Source organism: Lissotriton vulgaris, chromosome 11 (genome assembly GCF_964263255.1).
Source record: "Lissotriton vulgaris chromosome 11, aLisVul1.2, whole genome shotgun sequence".
NCBI classification, from domain to species: domain Eukaryota; kingdom Metazoa; phylum Chordata; class Amphibia; order Caudata; family Salamandridae; genus Lissotriton; species Lissotriton vulgaris.
In genome coordinates this window covers 970684247-970704710 of record NC_141699.1, presented here as the reverse complement: position 1 = coordinate 970704710, position 20464 = coordinate 970684247, and the positions used below count along the sequence as shown (strand labels likewise).

At 45.8% G+C, this 20464-nt stretch overlaps 1 protein-coding gene across 1 annotated transcript in view; it reads left to right on the top strand.

The window, feature by feature from the left end:
* Positions 1-20464, top strand: part of SELENOT (selenoprotein T) — a 128841-nt gene that overhangs the window by 102529 nt on the left and 5848 nt on the right. Inside the window, exon 5 of the mRNA XM_086944156.1 lies at positions 20229-20381. Coding sequence (XP_086800282.1) covers positions 20229-20353 — 125 coding nt within the window. The 3' untranslated portion in view covers positions 20354-20381. The remainder of the gene's footprint in view (positions 1-20228; positions 20382-20464) is intronic.

Below are 20464 nucleotides of genomic sequence, written 5' to 3'. Positions count from 1 at the left end.
TTTTTCACTTAGTCAACGTAGATATAAAATAAATGTGCCTCGCCTCCACTGTTCCAAACCGACATAGAATAGGTGAGCTTTAGATAGCTTCTTTTCCGTCACTTCAGCCGTATGTCAGAGAATATTTTCTTGCAGATTCATAAGGCGCTGGCTTGCGAGGATAAACGCGCCAGTACTGTTTAAGAGCAACTAGTCGGCGTGTGGAGGCTTGCTGGTTTCAACAAACATTTCCGGGTCAGTATCGACGACGGGATAAACAGGGTTCCTTTCTTCGCCAGCAATATTTAACTCTTAAACAATCCCACGTCCTAGGTTTCTCCGTGTTGTAAGAAGTTGTGCCATATAAAGCAAATTGTGTCCATGAATTAGCTCACAAGAACCTGAAAACTTGTTTGTCTTGAAGAAGGCGCTGGTCGCCGAAACGCGTGTCGACAAGATTTTTTATTAATTCAAGAACTGATATTATGTCCTTATGAAATTGTGATTATTGTGTTCTATTTTCTTTTAATGTATTTCCTTATTTGACTATGCGTATTGTATTTTTTTTTTACATATTTCTTTGAAAAAAAGTTTTTAAGACATTCACTTTGGTGAATTTTTATGTATTTTGCTTAATCAACATAAACTGTCTTTTCTACGGAAGTAGGTTGTTGCGTCACATCACTATTATGTGGGCAAGTTTTGTTTGTTACCACCTGGGTGGATACTCGCACACTGCCTTTTCTCTGACCTAGGGGTTTCAATATCTTGATTACAGGGAACCCTTGTTTGTTACAAACTATCAAGGAAGTTAGTCAGAAGTGCCATTGTGGCGGATTCCAGATTCTTATTCTTAACATGAATATATACCTCTGTCTCTGCCTACGATTTTTTTATTAGAAGCAGCAGCGCAGAGGATGTCACACAGCAGCAGATATAGTTCTGGCCTGACGCGTTTCATGCACCAGCATTTCTTCAGAGGCAGCGGACTCAGGGAAACCGCATCACTTCTCACTTGAGGAATACGGGACACTACAAGCTCCATTAGGCCATGGGAGTGGCCGCGCCCACCATGGGCGGGGCTTGTTCATCAAAAGTGACACCCAAAATGAGATACGGTTTCCCTGAGTCCGCTGCCTCTGATGAAATGCTGGTGCATGAAACGCGTCAGGCCAGGACTATATCTGCTGCTGTGAGACATCCTCTGTGCTGCTGCTTCTAATAAAAATTGTGGGCTATTACTCGCCAAAAAAAACATCCTCTGTGCTGCTGCTTCTAATAGATAGATAGATAGATAAACCTTCTAGCAAATCTGCCTTTATACTACATACATATACTACAGTTAATACGTGTAAGGTATTCTGTCGTTCTTGAAATGCCATGTCCAGCCCCTGACACCCTCACCCCTCATGCAAACATCTTGTGACTGTCTCCCCCTTTTAGCCAAGACAGCAATACATTTGGTGTCCCCCCACCCCACCCCTCCGCCATTCTACAGGAAAATTCAGAACCTCTAATTTCTCAATAGCTATATGGAAAAGGACCGTTTCAGGATGGTCATGCCTTAGCATATTCTAATAGCCCTCCGGTTGCACGACTGGCTCGTCTTGTTGGATCTTCAGGTTGTGTGATTAGCTGGGAAAGATAGTCAGAAAACGTACGCTTTATAGATGATTCTCCTTGACATTTAGATATTGATACAAATCGGCTAGCAAACCTACTCCTCAATTTGAAATCCATCCACTGAGGGTATGGCAGCCACCCATGCCCTGTTAAGTGGGTATTCCTATTCAGACCATTTGCAATGCTACAACACACTTCTGTAAAATATTTTGCCGAAGAACATTGCCTTGTAACTGTAGCAAATTGTGTTTTTCTTTTTCCTCTACTTTTTTTTTTAAGCCTCCACGGATCCTCAGCCATCTTAATTTCTTGAATGCTATGGGAGTGGGGGGAGATCTAAAGGGACTCTAAGGCAAAAAATAACAGAAATGGGGGCAAAATTAATTTAAAGTCCTACCAACACTACAAAAGCTAGGAATTACAACAAGAAACAAAAATAAACAATTTTCGAAGCGGCGCGCCTGACTTTAAAATGGCGGCCGCTCAGGATATCCGACTACCTTCCATAGGAATGTATAGGTGTGTGTGTATATATGTATATATGTATATGTATGTATATATATATATATATATATATATATATATATATATATATATATATATATATATATATAAAATACTACAAAATGGCAATCAGCCGGAGGGAGGTACAATTAGAAAAAGGACCAACCAACTAATAGAGAGAAAGGAGCCCATTCCGAATCCTAAACAGAGGATGGAAAGTGAATGAGGACAAACACTATGAAGTGAAAGAGAGAAGGTATTCAGCCCATAGAAAGTCGACCAAAACGGCGGACATCTTGGAAAGTCCATTTTGAACACCATAAGTTCATAACCAAGAATAGCTAACCAAGTACACTGAAGTGAGCAAGTTCTAGTGGAACATAGAAGATTTCACTGGAAAAGGAAACTATAATGATAACAAAAATCTCTTACAACTACTAAAGATCTTTTATTGCTTTATTCTTAATAGAAGTGAAATAATTACCATTAATATTTAAAGATAAGAGAATTATAGTATTCTACAACGCCAACACTTATCTCAAGATGGAAGACAATCACCTGGAAAGGATCGGCAAGAACGCTTACAACATACTATACCCTTCTTATCTCTCCAAAAATGCAGCCAAAAAAATGTAAGCATAACCTCTGAAGGAGAAACCCTGACACTTTGATTGCCGACAATTCTTTTTGTCTGGATAAAGGGATCATCTTAAAAGATATGATTTTCTTCACCAGAAGAAGGGCAAAATGGCGCAATACCTTTACAAACCTGCTACACATTAAAACCACTACCAACATCCCACATGGAACAAAATTCATGACCAAGGCTTCACATAAACTCAAAGCTGACATTTGCTTAACTATCTTTAAGAATGGCATAGTATTGATCCAAGGTTCTAACGACGATCTAGAAAAACTCGACAACATCTTCGATATTGAGAAATGTGGAGAATGTGAACTCACTCCAACACCAGAGTAGATCAGAACACAACCCCGTCCTACCAGACACTCTCTCTACAAGCAGCTCAATAACCAGAGACCACCAGGAACAGGAGCAAGCCACACAAAGAAAAGACGCAAGACATGTTAAACACCAGAATCTGGCAGGAACAAATCAGAGACACTTGGCTGGTACAAGTCCAGAATACACCAACAGACAACTCAAGTTCAGCCGACACCAACACTATAAACATTACCCCAACCAGAGAAGAACAGGAAATTGTACAAATCAACATCTCAGCGAATATCCTACCGGATCCAGTCCCTCAATCTAAAGCCATAGACGAAATAGAAAATTCATTAATCGAGGACTATTCAGAGAGAACACAAATCATATATAATAACAGTTATAACTATGGCTCAACAAAACATGATAGAAAGAATAACCCCAAAACCAATGAGAATGATAATAATCAACCGAAGAGATGCATCAAAAAACCAAAGATACAGTGCTCCAAACGGAAACTCAGGAACAGAAATATTGAAATTGGAAAACTACGGAAGATTATTCTTAATATGGCACCCAAGGTCATGAGAATTATCCAGGAGACCCAAACGCAAATATAGCAAAGGTTATACAAAACTCGAAGATGGGGATAGAAAAACTCTATGATATTTCAAAGAACACGCAGAATGAAGTAAAACTCATCAGTCAGTAAATACATCCCTAAAGAAAAACATCATGAGATCTCTACCTTTGACTGAAAGAAAAAACAGACAAGATAGGAACAAAAACATACTAACAGAAGAAGACATAACAGCACTACTCCAGGAATACAAATCATTAGACCCAATGAGAGCACAGGAAATCAAGAGTAACGATAGACACTAACAGAACATCTACAGGAAAGGATAGGAAATTAAACCTCAACCATCTTCAACAAATCCAAATAACCACGGAACCGGTAAACATAACCTCAACCAGAATGGAGAAATCTCTAAAATGTCTGTTAATCAACAGTCGATTGGCGGCGAAACATGCTTCGGACATAGCAGACATCATCATAAAACAAGAAATAGACTTAACAATCCTGACTGAAACCTGGCTATCTGAATCCTCATCACCGATCCTAGACCTTTTGGTACCACCGCACTACAACATTTTGAGATTAGAGAGACCGATAAAGACAGGAGGAGGTATTGCATGTATACATATATCGACGCTAGAAGTTGGCCAATTTCAATCCGACCCCCTCGAATCATGCGAATACCTAGGGCTTAACATTAGAGCGGCAAATAATCTGATCTGCAATCTACATGCCCTATATCACCCACCAGGAAACAATATGAACTTCATTGACCAACTGATGGAGATCATCACTACTAACGCCAACTCCGACATTAATAATATATTCTTAGGTGACTTCAATCTTCGCTGGAATGACAACAACGACAAACAGGTCCACACCCTTAAAGAATTTTTAAATGATCTGAACCTATCCAAAGCACGTCTTCAACCTACTCACTCAAAAGGAGCCACACTGGATTGGATTATCTCGAAGAATAAGAACATCGCAATCCTCTCCATTGAACAGTGCGACTGGTCAGATCATCACGCTATAACCTTCCGAATACCTTCACGAGAAAAAATAAAGACGCCTCAACCTACAAAAATGAAAAGATGGATTAGAGACACTAGGGATTCAAATCTGGATGTGCTATCTGAAAGTTTCAAGAGAGACTTAAACCCACCTGAAAACTTGAAAGATGTGAACAATCTAACGAACCACTACTACACCACAGGAACGGAAATAGTCAATGCCACCATACCACTCAAATTAAAATTAGTGACGAAAAAGAATAAAAATCCATGGTTCAACGGAATACTGAATGAAGAAAGACACAATCTGAGAAGAGCAGAAAGAAAATGGAGACAACACCCTTCCCCCACTACACTAAAATCTCTTAGAAAAATCAGAAAGGAATATAACAAAAAGATCATAAACCCAAAAAAGGAATTCATCAGAACAGAATTGGATAACGCCAAAAACAGACCTTGTAAATTATTCGAAATCATAAAACAACAATCCAACAAGTTGGCAAAATCTGTACAAGAGGTCACTAAAACACAACTAAGTTGTGATGAATTTTCTACCTTCTTCATTAGCAAAGCCAATAAGCTGGAATAAGAACTTAAGACCGCCGCAGATAACAGTGAAGACTACACGCCACCAACACTATCTGACCGGAACCATGCAAACAAATCGACTAAAAACAAAGCACACTGGAACACCTTCAAATTATTAGATTATAAGGAGCTTGCTAACACACTTGCAACCACGAAACCTAACAACCATTATAACGACCCAATACCATTGAAATGCTTAAAAGAAATCAGCCATTCTATGATCCCAATATGGACAGAGATCATAAACGCTTCACTAGCTCAGGGGTGCCTGCCTGAAAGCTTGAAGACTGGGCGAGTAGTCCCGATCCTCAAAAAACCCACAGCGGACCCAACAGATCCAAATAACTATCGCCCAGTGACCAACATCCCTTTTCTTGCTAAACTCGTAGAGAAATGTGTACAGAATCAGTTGAGTAAACACATCGACAACTTCGCACTGCTAGATGACTGCCAATCTGGATTCAGAGCAAATCATAGCACTGAAACGGCAATCCTACACATTGTCGATGATGCTCTTCAAGCCCTAGATCGCAACCAATCCCGTCTACTCATCCTCCTAGACTTGTCAGCTGCATTTGACACATTTAACCACGAAAAATTACTGATCAGACTTCATGACAGGATGGGAATCTCTGGCACAGTACTGAAATGGTTCGAATCATTTTTAATGAACAGAACTCAGAGATTCTTAGTAAATCCAGCACTATCTCCATCTTGCCCGAACACAATCTGAGTACTGCAAGGATGCACCTTATCTCCTTCATTGTTTAATTTATACATCGAACCTCTCACAGAAATTCTGCGGAATTCGAAAATATCCTACCACATGTACGCAGATGACACGTAACTTTACATCAAGATTGCTAGCCTGGAAGATATAACCACAATGAACGACGCCCTCAAAATATCGCTAAAATGGTTAACTAACAATCATCTCCAGCTCAACGCTGACAAAAAAGAATTCTTACTCGTCGCACCACAAAAAAAACATTCCTTAGTGAGAGAATGGTGCAAATTGATTACTGCATTAAATTGCATCCTAACTCTAGTAGATTCTGCGAAATCTCTCGGAAACACATTGGATGAGAACCTTGGTATGAAAACACATATTAAATCCATGGCAAAAAACGCCCGCTTCCATTTGAACTATCTAAGGAAGATGAAATCCTTTTTAACGGAGACAGACTTAAAACTAGCTGTCAAATCTCTGGTTGTCTCTAGGATAGAATATTGATGTACTACACTTGCTGGCCTTCCAAAAATCTCAACAGCACCACTAAAAGCTTGCCTCAATTCAGCGACAAGGCTTTTTACAGGATCTAGGAAATTTGATCATATCTCGCCTCACCTGAAGGCCTTAAACTGGCTACTGTATGAAGCTAGAGTACAGATGAAAATGGCATGTATCACTCATAAAGCGATTCATCACAACACACCTAAATATCTAGCCCACAAAATAAAATATCAGGAAGAAACAGACTTGTCAGGAGTGCTAATTATCTACTCCTGAAACCTCCTATCTTTAAGAAGAAAAAAACATGAGAGAGCATTCTCAGGCGTAGCTCCCAGGATATGGAAAGCCCTTCCTGCAAACATCAGAAAAATAACAGACACGATAACATTCAATAAGGAAATCAAAAACCATCTTATGAGCAAGTTCCTCCCATAACAAGACAAACTCTACCGAAGACGTGCAGCTGATTGTATTACAGTATACCCTATATGGGAGCAGGATGTGTCTGACCGATCCTCAAAGAAATACTACCTCAGCTCATTGTAACTTAAATGTCAATTAAGTCCTTCCCGTTGTCGTTTTCCACTTACATACTTGGACGATCCTATTGTATTATAGATATTGTGTTTGTAACCTAGACCATAGGATGTTAAGCGCCCTGATACCCACGGGTCATGTTCGCGCTATAGAAAACTGTATAATACATAAATAAATCTAACAAATCCTGGGAGAGAGTGTCCATTAAAAATACAAGTTTACTTGACTTTGTTAGTGCTCTTTCTGATGCTCTGCAGAGGCCCTATTTTCTGGACCTGTTCTCCAAGTCCTTTGCCTCTCAGGGTGTGTGGAAAAACTGTGATGGAACTTTTGCCTCTCATGCTTAAGTGACCTCTGCGACCTCTGCATGCCTCAGCTGGTGGAGTCCTCCAACTTCAGTTAATACTACCTCAAGCGTTACAATGTAGTACTGGGAGATTGACAGTATTCAATGTGTTCGAGGCATGTGGGCTGCTGAATTCATATCTGTGCATAGATCGCCGCCTAGTGTTGGGTCCGGATGATTGCACATTGTTGTCCTGGAAGAGTCTTCGAAGTATCACGAGATAGGTGGCTCCTCCCCTGGACTACAGTGCGCATGGGCATCGCCTCCATCCCCAGATTGTTTTTTTCCGCCATTGGGTTCGGATGTGTGTCGGTTCCCTCTGTCGGAACCGATAGTTGTTAACTCACTTAACTCGAGACCGAAAGGTCTTTAGGCTTGGCGCCGGTATCGTTTTCGTTCGGGTTTACTGTTTTCTCCAGCTCCGAACTCTCGCTGCCCTTCCGCGTGCTCTCGGCGCGGACGGGCCCACACGACGCTTCGGCCATGGAACGGACTCCGTTTAAACGGTGCCCGGTCTGCAACGCGAAGTACTCGCACCTCGACGTGCACCCAGTGTGCAACACCTGTCTGACGCCGGACCACAACGAGGCCAGGTGCATGGCCTGCTCGAAGTTCCGGTGCAATAAGACCCTCAAGATTCGTCGGGCTGCGAGACTCCAGGCCAAACTGTCTGCGCCCCCGCCGGACAACATCTTCGAGGAAGACGTCGGAGGCGACGATGTCCAGCAGGTTTCGGACTCTAGCCCTGCGTCCGAGGGGGAGGCCTACGACGCAGGGGATGAGGAGTTTGACGAAGCCGACGACGAGGTAGGGGACGACGATACGGCCATTGCCACCGTGGGGGATAGCTCTGAGGACGAGCACCCCCGGACTGACTCGGGGGTCGACCCCCTTCCTGCGGCCCAGGTCGAGGGATCGCCTTCGGGCCTTACCCAAGGCCCTGTTCTAAGTCCAGCAGCCCCGCCTACGAGCCCGGCCACGGACATTTTGGAGGTGCCACTCACTTTTTCAAAAACGAAAGTGAAGCCTTCGGGTCCAACAGCTCCGGCTTCGAAAGTGAAAGCCGTACAGAAGGCTCTGGAGGCGTCAAAACCTAAGAAATCCAAAATGGCCGACATGGACAGTCCAGCCAAGATGGCCGACCCGAAGGCATCTGGGTCGGTGCCGAAAGCAAAGTCGTCCGACGCGGCTGCGTCGGCGCCGAAGATGGTCGCGGTCGACGACCCGAAGAAGGCTTCAAAGAAGCGTCAAGGCGATCCCAAAGCTCAGGCTTCCCCGGCCCCGGCCGCCGGAGCCAAGGAGGGTACCGCGTCGACTCCGAAGACACTGCCTCTCGCCGACACAACTCCCAAATCAGGGAAATCAAGCGATACGGTCGCTCCCTCTCCAGCCCTCTCGAAGAAGGTCCAGGAGTCCCTGCAACGGATTCGAAAGGCCGCGGAGCTTCCAGACCCAGAGGCTGGAGTGTCGAAGCCCGCGCAGAAGCCGTCCAAGGCGCACACGCCTATCCGCTTCACCCTACCGCCGAAGTCGACGCCGAAGGCCTTCGCACCGAAGCAGGTGGCTGGGGTGCCCTCGAAGGAGGTGTCGACGCCCAAAGCGTCTCCGGTGGTGGCTAAACCTCGGCTCCAACCACTCGCGGAGGAAGAACGTCGTGAAGTCATCATCGACGCCAATACTGGGGAACTGTCCCTCCTCAAGAGAAAAATCACCACGGAGCCGGTGCTGGAACACTTTCGCATTCCTCTGAAAAACAAAAGGGACTCTGCGGGTACTTCAGCGCCTTCGGCGCCGGCATCCCCAAGTGACCTTCCGCATTCCCCAACTCGCTCTACCGCGGGGGATGACGACGAGGAAGAGGTAGAGTACAACTATCCGGCGTACTCGGATCCGGAGGAGGAACATGAACCTTGGTCTGCCGGAGGCGACCCCAAGGACCCGCAGTCGGGTCAGGAACCACATCTCTTTGCGCCAAAAACTTCGCCAACGGAGGACTCTGCTGCCTTCAACGCGCTAATCGAGAGAGCTGCAGCTAACCACGATGTCGAGCTGCACTCCGATCCTGTGGATGTAGACTTTTTGTTTGACACTTTCTCTGTGGCCGAAAAGTCAATCAAAACTTTGCCAATGCTCAAGGGAGTGCTCAAGCACGCGCAGGAGGTCTTCAAAGAGCCCACTCGGGCACGTGTTATCAATCTACGCATTGATAAAAAATATAAGGCAGCGCCCTCGGATCCAACATATATCAAGGGACACTTGCCACTAGACTCTTTGGTCGTTTCCAACGCTCGCAAGAGGGCGAACTCAGACAACTGGTGACGCTCCTCCCCCAGACAAAGAGTCGAAAATATTTGAGGCCTCAGGGAACCGGATTGCTGCACAGGCAGCTAACATTTGGCGCATCTCGAACACTCAGGCCCTACTCGCACGCTACGATAGGGCTCATTATGACACCCTAGAGGCACTACTGCAGCACTTGCCTGACCAGTACAAGGAGGCAGGGGAGATGTTAATTCAAGAGGGAAAGCTCATCACAAACGCTTCCATAAAATGTGCGCTAGATGTGGCTGATACGGCATCCAGGGCGATCAACACTAGTGTGTTGCTCAGAAGGCATGCATGGCTTAGGATTTCAGGGTTTAAACCTGATATACAAACGACCATCCTGAACCAGACGGTTAATCCTGACCATTTGTTTGGCCCTGAGGTGGATGCGACGCTTGAGAAAATGAAAAAAGATACAGACACTGCTAAGTCTATGGGGGCCCTTCAATCTCAGCAGTTTCGGGGTGGATCCTTTCGCCGCTCCAATACCAGAGGCACCTCAAGGGGTCAGGCATCTCAATCCACTCAGTACTACAAAGGCAATACCCAAACCTCATACACCAACAAGGGTAGAGGTGGCTACAGAGGCAACAACATCAAAGGCAGGGGACGTGGAAACAACAGCTCCAGGTCCACCGCCGCCAACAAGCAGTGACGCCTTGTCACTGCCCCCCGACCACACAACACCGGTCGGGGGGAGACTCCAGCAGTTCCTGCCCGCGTGGAGATCCATCACCACGGACAGGTGGGTCAAGTCTCTTATCCAGTACGGTTACTGTCTGGAACTTACCTCCACTCCACCGAACATACCTCCAAGAAGCCGTCCTATGTCCGGCGAGCACTTGCTCTTGTTGCAGCAGGAAGTTCAGGTCATGCTGCAAAAAGGCGCAATAGAGCTCGTCCCACTGCAGGAAAGGGGTACAGGAGTTTACTCTCTGTACTTTCTAATCCCCAAAAAGGACGGTTCCCTGCGGCCCATCCTGGACCTCAGGCCCCTCAACTGGTACATTCTCTCGGAGCATTTCCATATGCTCACGTTGCAGCAGGTGCTCCCTCTGCTTCAACAGGGGGACTTCCTGGCTACGTTGGATCTGAAAGACGCATACTTTCATATCCCCCTGCATCCTTCCCACAGGAAGTATCTCAGATTCACGATCCAAAACCAGCACTACCAGTTCAGAGTTCTGCCGTTCGGAGTCACCACAGCGCCAAGGGTCTTTACGAAGTGCCTGGCGACTGTGGCGGCGCATCTGCGACGCCAGAACGTCCACGTCTACCCTTACCTGGACGACTGGCTCATTCAAGCAAAAACAGAACAACAGTGCGCCGACCACGTGTCCCGCACCATTCATCTCCTGCACGATCTGGGATTCTCTCTGAACTACCCGAAATCCCATCTCCAGCCCGCCCATGTACGACAGTATCTGGGCGCGACAATAAACACTCTGGCAGCCACTGCGCAGCCCAATTCAGTGAGAATCGCCAGTATCCAAACGCTGATCCAACGAGTCAGACCTCAACACTCGCTTCCAGCGAAGGTGTTCATGCAGTTGATAGGCATGATGGCCTCCTGCATCTCCATTGTCCCGCACGCGAGGCTACATATGCGTCCGCTTCAGGAGTGCCTGGCACGTCAGTGGACTCAGGCTCATGGGCAACTGACAGACCTAGTGTTGAGCGGTCGGGCATACAACTCTCTGCGTTGGTGGAATCCACAAAACCTTTGCAAGGGCCGACCATTCCAAGAGCCTGTGCCGCAGATTATCCTGACAACGGACGCTTCTCTCTAGGGATGGGGAGCGCATGTACTCCACTACACGGTGAAGGGACTATGGACACTACAGCAAAGGAAGATGCACATCAATGTGTTGGAACTGATGGCAATCTTCATGGCCTTAAAGGCGTTCAAAGTACATCTGTGCAACAAGGTCGTGTTGATCCGGACGGACAACATGAGACAGCCATGTACTACATTCAGAAGCAGGGAGGCACACACTCTCCGCAGCTGTCTCATCTGGCTCAGAGCATGTGGAAGTGGACCATTCAGAGGACCATCTTCCTCATGGCGGAGCATCTCCCGGGCAAGGACAACCAGATGGCGGACCTGCTCAGCAGGCACAGCCATCAAATGCACGAGTGGGAGATACATCCATCAGTACTCCAACCGTACTTCCAAAGGTGGGGTCATCCAGAGATAGACCTGTTCGCCACAAAGGAGAACGCAAAATGCCAAAGCTTCGCCGCCAGATTCCCACACCCGCAATCACAGGGCAATGCGATGTGGATGAACTGGTCAGGCAGATTTGCGTACGCTTTTCCCCCAGCACCTCTGATACCGCTGGTGGCACGCAAGCTCAGGCAGCACTCGATGACTCTCATCCTGGTTGCTCCGACGTGGGCTCGCCAACCATGGTACACCACGTTTCTAGAACTGTCCGTGGTACCGCATCAAAGGCTTCATCTCACTCCCAGCCTTCTGACGCAGAGCCATGGCGACATTCAGCACCCAGATCCGCAACAGCTCAACCTGGCGATCTGGCACCTGAAGTCCTAGAGTTTGGCTACCTCAATCTTCCTCCCGATTGCATGAACATCATTCGGGAGGCAAGGAAGCCCACTACTAGAGCTTGTTATGCGGCTAAATGGAAGAGGTTTGTCATTTACTGTGTTAACCACAATATTGATCCGCTAGATGCTTCCATTCAAAACATCATTTGTTACCTGTTCCACCTGTATCAATGCAATTTGGCGTACTCTTCCATCCGCATTCACCTGTCTGCTATGGCAGCATACCTTCAAAACAGGCAACACCTGTCACTTTTTAGGGTTCCTGCTATCAAGGCTTTTCTGGAAGGACTCAAAAGAGTCATTCCGCCAAGGACCCCACCAGCTCCAGAGTGGAACCTCAATGTGGTTCTTACGAGACTGATGGGTCCTCCCTTCGAGCCACTGCACTCTTGTGAGCTACAGTTTCTGACTTGGAAGGTTGCTTTCTTAGTAGCAATTACATCGCTACGGAAGGTTAGCGAGCTGCAGGCGCTCACCATCCAAAAACCTTTCTTCCAGGTACATGCTAACAGGGTTGTGCTCCGCACTAACCCTAAATTCTTACCCAAGGTTGTGTCTCAATTCCATATGAACCAGACAATTGAGTTGCCGGTGTTTTTCCAAAACCCAGAGACGCTGGCGGAGCGGATGCTCCACACCCTTGACGTTAAAAGGGCCTTGATGTACTATGTGGACAGGACAAAAGATTTTCGCAAAACCAAGCAGCTTTTCGTTGCTTTTGCCTCACACCACAAGGGAAACGCTATCTCCAAAGCTGGGATCGCTGGGTGGATTGTGAAATGCATTCAAATCTGTTACGCTAAAGCTAAACGCACTCTCACTATCCCACCAAGAGCCCACTCCACCAGGAAGTTAGGGGCCTCTATGGCTTTCCTAGGTAACATTCCCTTAGAAGATATTTGTAGAGCAGCCACATGGTCTACCACACATACTTTCACTAAACATTACTGTGTAGACGTGCACTCCAAACAGCAGGCATCTGTTGGTCAGGCTGTTCTCAAGACACTTTTTCAGACTGCTGCAGCTGGCACGGGCGGCCGCCGTTAATGGAGGGGCTGCTATGTATTCTATGCACAGATATGAATTCAGCAGCCCACATGCCTCGAACTGCAAATGCTACTTACCAGTATGCATCTGTTCTTGGCATGTAGGGCTGCTGACATTCATATCGCCCACCCTCCTCCCCGGCGCCTGTAGCAGCTGCAGTCTTCATATATATATATGCTCAATAGCATGGTCATCACTCACATACTTCACTCCATCTCTGCCAATGGCTAAAAACAATCTGGGGATGGAGGCGATGCCCATGCGCACTGTAGTCCAGGGGAGGAGCCACCTATCTCGTGATACTTCGAAGACTCTTCCAGGACAACAATGTGCAATCATCCGGACCCAACACTAGGCGGCGATCTATGCACAGATATGAATGTCAGCAGCCCTACATGCCAAGAACAGATGCACACTGGTAAGTAGCATTTGCATTACAGCCAGTTTGGCACCTGGGACACAAGGGTTCATTTGAGGAATCTACAGAAACTACTGTAAACATCAGAATGTTACTGAATGGAAGTAAGATGGTCATTAGTGTTTGAGGCATATAACCTGTAGATCATATGCTTTGCATAGATCGCCTTTAAGTGTTGGGTCTGGATGTTTGCCCTTTGTTTTTCTAAGAAGAAGTCTTTTCTGTCACGAGGTAGGGGGACTCCTCCTTTCGGTGATAGTGTTCATGGGCATCGACACCATTGTGAGAATTCTTTCCACCATTGGGTTCGGATGTGAATTGATGCTCTCTGGTTCGGCCTCGTTTCTTCGGGCCCCCTTCGACCGCACAATCCGCTACTATTTATCAATCCTGTTTCCCATTCTCTGTATATCATTTCCTCTCTAAAAACATTGATTGGAACATTCGTGGAAGCCAGTTGGGCCTACCTGCACCAGGATCGGTAGCAGCTGATGGAACGGACTCCATTCAAGTTATGTCCAGGGTGTCGGGCTAAGTTTCTGCGCACCGACTGCAACCTTTGCCTATCCCCGAAACACAACGAGAGACTGCGAAGCGTGTCGGTCGTCTTGGTTGAAGAAAACACTTTGTGATCGTCTGGCTTGACATCACGAAATGTACCAACAAAGCGGCTCTGCGCCAGACCTCCTCGAAGACCAGTCCACACACTAAGAAAAGCAAGTGTAGGAAGCCAAAATGGGAGAGTAGCACATCTCCGTGTCCGAAGCAGACTAGGATGCCAAAGACCTCACACCGGGACAAAGGATCGTGAGTAAAGACACTTCCTTTCCATACCATCTCCGGGATCGTGAGTAAAGACATTTCCTTTCCATACCATCTCCTTTATAAAAGGGCTCCGGTCCCTTCTCTGCCTTCGGGCCAAGGTCTGCACCAAGAAAAGGTTTTTAGCGCCCGCCTTTTGGCTCTGCGCCAAAACATAAACAGCCTTTCGGCGTGGGATCTACCCGGCCCCATGCCGATGCCGACCCTAAACCTTTGGCGTCTAAAGCAAAACACCTCCCGGTTTCCGTGCCACAGTTGCATAAACTTAAATCTTATGAGCTGAAACCTTTGGAGTCGAAACGCTGGATGCCAAAACTGGCATCAAAAGAAAGTACTGCAACTAAAGAGCCTCGGACCGATAATCCACCTTTGGATCCGAAACAGGAGATCGTTATTAACCCAGAAACTGCACATATTCATGCCAAACTTCCTGAGAAAATCCACATTTTCCAACCAAAGGAAAATGGACCTACCAGAAGACTACCACATTCCTCTAAAGAAGAAAAAAGTTGACACTAACCCTTCTCCACCATATATCCCACCTTCTTCACCCACTGATCCTCGTTTACTGATTACACCTTCACATTCCCCTACACCACCATCACCTGACCCACAAGATGACTATGCACCACAAGATGCACCACAGGATCCTGATCCATGGAATCATTATAATGTCCCTCAACCAGATAATGAACTTGACCTATATCCATCCAGGCCTTCGCCCCCAGATGACAACATTGGGTACATTGAGCTCCTTAATAGGGCCGCGTAATATCATGGAGTGGAGCTTCGTGAAGAAAGTTCAGAGGAGGATTTCTTGTTGGAGACACGAGTTCATCTTAAAGGGCTACACCAACATTACCAATGTTAAAGGCGATGCTCAAACACACTAGGGATATCTTTAAAGACCTTGTAAGAGCTAGGATCTTCACTCCAAGGGTGGAGAAAAAATACAAAGTGGCACCTAATGACCCTGTGTAGATCAGTGGCCAGGTACCCTTAGACTCTTGTCGTTTCCAATGCTCGTAAGAGGGATAACTTTCAAACAGGGGACGCCCCTGCTCCTGGTAAGGAGTCCAAATTATTAGATGCTTCTGGAAAAAGGATAGCCTCACAAGTGGCTAATAATTGGCGCATTGCCAATGCCCAAGCATTGTTGGCAAGCTATGATAGAGCTCATTATGACGACCTCGAAAAGCTCATTGAATCGCTACCGGATGAGCATAAGACTAAAGCCAGTGACCTTCTTCAAGAAGGTAAATAATAACTAATCAGCAAATCAAAACGGAGAGAGAGGACTAGGTAAGCCAGTCCAGATCCCCAAGTTAATATGTATCTATCAAAAAAGGACTAGCTTAGTTGTGTTCATTGGGAGACTCATTACGTATGATGGCAAACCATTTGGTTTGGTTGTTAAGCCCTCACCCACCGACCTAGTCGGTGGCATGCTTCATCATCGGGCCCACCACAGTGACCCCGAATGTGTCCCGGGTGTGCTTCGACTCCAGATTACTGAGGAGCTGGTATACTTCTCTGAGTGTGCTGTGAGGGGGTGTGTAAGAAAGTGAATTTAAAAGCTATGCAGTGGGTCCCAGTGCCCGAGGGTATATAGAGAACTTTAATAGCTGGGCCCACGCTAGCGAATAAAAAGGCAAGCGGACGCGGTGGAGCGAATTATGAACTCCCGCATCCTATGTGGTCGACCTGTTTCAGCCAGGCCTTTTATGTTTACAACTGGCTTTCCTCAGGACCAATAAGAGTGTGGGTGAAACTATAATTTATATTAAGTGAAGTGAGTTTAAAATGTGTCGCACACGCTAAGGTGCTATATGTGTGTGGAGGGGGATTCCCTCCGCTTTAACTTGCTATTAGCTGTTAAAGCCTCATGGGTCACCAGGCAGGGGAGAGCGAACCGAGATTTCCGGTCTGAGAGCTCCGTGAACCTGTTGTCCTGCTGCGGTGTCCCGACTAGGTCGGTGGGTGAGGGCTTAACAACCAAACCAAATGGTTTGCCATCATACGTACTGAGTCTCCCAATGAACACAACTAAGCTAGTCCTTTTTTGATAGATACAAATAATAACTAATACCTCTATCAGGTGTGCGTTAGATCAGGCAGATAACAGCAGCTCGGACAGTAAACACTAGTGTACTTCTCTGTAGACCTGCTTGACTAAGGATTTCAGAGTTCAAGCCTGAAGTACAAGTCTCTATTCTTAATAAACCTTCTGATAAAGCACATCTCTTTGGCCCATCTATCGATGTATCACTAGAAAATATGAAAAAAAGATACTGAAGTTGCTAAGTCCATGGAGGCCTTACAATCACCTTCTAACAAGGGTTCCTTTAGACGCTCATTCTATAGCGGGGCTCCAAATGTGTATCTACAGAGAATCCCTCCTCCTCTTACAAGGGCAACAATCAGTCGCCCAGTTCAAGAGGGTATTTTAGAGGAGTGTATGGAGGAAACGATGGCCAGGGCTGAGGCAGAGGTAATTCAACATGCACCTCTCCTGCAAACAACAAGCAGTAACTTATTTCCCATACTCCCGATCATTCCACTCCTGTCGGATAACGTCTTTCACAATTTCTACCCATTTGGAATACAATTAGATCAGACAAATGGGTTCTACAAATTATCCAATCTGGTTATTGCCTGGAGCTTGCAAGCACTCCACTGAATATTCCTCCAAGGTCACACCTCATAGAACAAGAACATCTCACCCTTCGAAAGCAAGAGGTTCTTTCTTTGTTGCAAAGGGGGGCAATAGAATCAGTCCCTTTACACTACCAAGGAACAGGACTGTACTCCCTCTACTTCCTAATTCCCAAAAAGGACGGCTCTCCGAGGCCTATATTGGACCTCCGATAACTAAATCTATACATTCAGTTGGACCATTTTCATATGGTAATACTCTAACAAGTGCTTCCTCTCCTTCAGTGTGGCGACTTTCTATCCACTCTGGATGTAAAGGACGCTTACTTTTATATTTCAATACACCCTGTGCACCGCAAATACATAAAGTTTGTGGTAGAAGGCCAACATTATCAATTCAAAGTCCTTCCTTTCGGAGTGACAACCGCTCCCATGGTTTTCACAAAATGTTTGGCAGTAGTCGTAGCCCACCTGAGAAGACCACATGTTCAAGTCTTCCCATACTTAGGCAACTGGCTCATTGGTCAGTTCGCACAACAGCTGTCTACGCCACACACAAAAGACTGTGCAACTGCTTTACCACCTAGGATTCATAGTACATCAGACCAAATCCCATCTCCAGCCATCCATGTCTCAAGACTATCTATGAGCTACGATAGACACACAAAAAGCTCTAGCATACCCAATATTCAAAACCTGATGTCTACGTCCCAGCCTCAACACTCCTTACCACCTCAAGTGTTCATGCAACTACTGGGAATGATGGCGTCTTGCATTCTCATAGTTCCCTACACAGGACTTCAGATGCGTCCCCTACAGGAATGCTTAGCACATCAGTGGAACCAGGCTCAAGGTCAGTTATCAGATCTAGTGTTGGTAGACGGCCGCACCCATCGCTCTCTGCAGTGGTGGAACACACAAGACCTTTTCAAAGGGCGCCCATTCAGCGACCCGGTGCCACAGATAGTACTGACAGCAGACTCATCACTGACCGGTTGGGGAGCGCATCCCCAAACTCACACAATTCAATGCATGTGGAGCTTCCAACAAAAACAACTTCATATAAATCATCTAGAACTGTTAGCGATTTTTCTGGCTTTGAAAGCATTTCTAGCTCCGCTAGTAAGCAAGACTCGTAATTCGTACAGACAACATGACGGCCATGTACTACATTGAAAAATAGGGGGGGCGGGGGACTCACACTCCCAACTAATCCTAGTTGCTCCCACATGGGCACATTAACTATCATTTACAACCCTATTGGATCTCTTGGTAGTTCCTCATCAAAACTACGTCTTACACCAAATCTCCACACTCAGAGCCATGGAGACATAAAACACCCAGACCCCAGTCAACTCAACCTGGCGTTCTGACACCTGAAGTCCTAGAGTTTGGCTATCTTAATCTACCAGCCAGACTGTTTGAATATTATCAAGGAAGCTAGGCATCCTACCACTAGAGCCTGCTATGCAGCAAAGTGGAAGCGGTTTGTTATTTACTGTAATAACCACATCAACCCACTTGATGCTTCTGTCCAAAACATTACATGCGGTTTGTTACATCTGCAATGTTCCAATTTAGCATACACGTCCATACGTTTACATCCATCTGCTATAGCTGCAGACCTCCAAAATAGACAGCATTGATCTCTTTTTAGAGTACCTGTCAATAAAGTATTTAGGAAGGGACTCAAGTTATTCCCCCGAGACGTCCACCTGCTCCAGTGTGGAATCTCAACATTGTTCTCACCAGACTAATTGGTTCACCCTTTGAACCATTGCACAGATGTGAACTGCAATTTCTCACATGGAAAGTTGCTTTCCTAGTTGCTATTACATGACTCAGAAGAGTGGGTGAACTTCAAGCATTAACTATAGAAGAACATTTTTTACAATTGCATAAAAACTAAGTAGTTCTTCGGGCCAACCCTAAATTTCTTCCTAAAGTCATTTCTGCTTTTCATATCAATCTGTTGAGTTTCCTGCGTTCTTCCCTCAACCAGATTTAGTGGCTGAACATGCACCACACACATTAGATGTGTAAAGAGCATTACTTTATTACATTGAAGGACAAAACTTTTCCGTAACACAAATAAGCTTTATCGCTTTTGCTACGTCACACAAAGGCAATCTTATATCAAATCGGGTATTGCAAGGTGGATAGTAAAGTGCATTTAAATATGCTATACAAAGGCTAAACCAACATTAACAGTTCCCCCTGGAGCACACTCTATATGCAAACTGGAGGCTTCTATGGCATTCCTAGGAAATATACCCATAGATATGTGCAAAGCTGCAACATGGTCTACACCTCACACATTCCCAAAACACTATTCTGTGGATGTGTTGGCAGCACAGCAAGCTAGGGTAGGCCAAGCAGTTTTACGTAAACCATTTCGGACCACTGCAAAAGCTACAGGTTAGCCACTCCTTTGGGAGATAACTGATATGTAGTCTATGCACATATGCCTTGAACGGAAATGCTACTTACCCATTATGCATCTGTTCTTGGCTTATAGAGCTGTAGAGTCATATGCGCCCTTCCGCCTCCCCGAGTACCTATACATTTTGCAGTAACATCTTACTTAAAAACATGCATTTATGGACATCTCCTTCTTACTACTCTACGAACTCCATTATCACTCTCTGCGGCAAAACAATCTAACAATGGAGTCTATGCGCACAATCACCAAAAGGAGGAGTCACCTACCTCGTGACTCGAAAGACTTCTTCGAAGAAAAACAAAGTGCAAACATCCGGACCCAACACTAGATGGAAATCTATGTGCCAAGAATAGATGCATACTGGGTAAGTAGCATTTTCCTTTTTTGCCGCTTGTGTTTTGAGATTCAAATATCTTTAGATCAGTGAATGGATGACCTTTTGGCCTTACCTCCATTTTGCTTATATCAAGTGTGATGGGGTCTTCAGGACTTAATTCTAAAAAAAAAAATGCCATTCTAAAGTGACTCATAAGGATGTGCGAGTAACCCCTTGAGGGCAGAACCCCTTCCCCTCACTATATTGCTTGTTTCCCATATTAGATGTTCCCGTTTGGTCAAAGTTGGAGTCTGGTCAACTTCCATCCTTGCAACAGCTTGTACAGATTCTAGACAATGAAATGAAACTAAATGTGCCCATGGATGCCATCCCACATCATCGGTCATAGCAACATCTCTTAGCACTGGCAGCATCTTGTAAGTACTGTTTCCTTTATATCCCATTTCCTAGGTTCCGTTTCCTTCTCTCACCTTGTGCATATACTTTACTAATTTTTGAT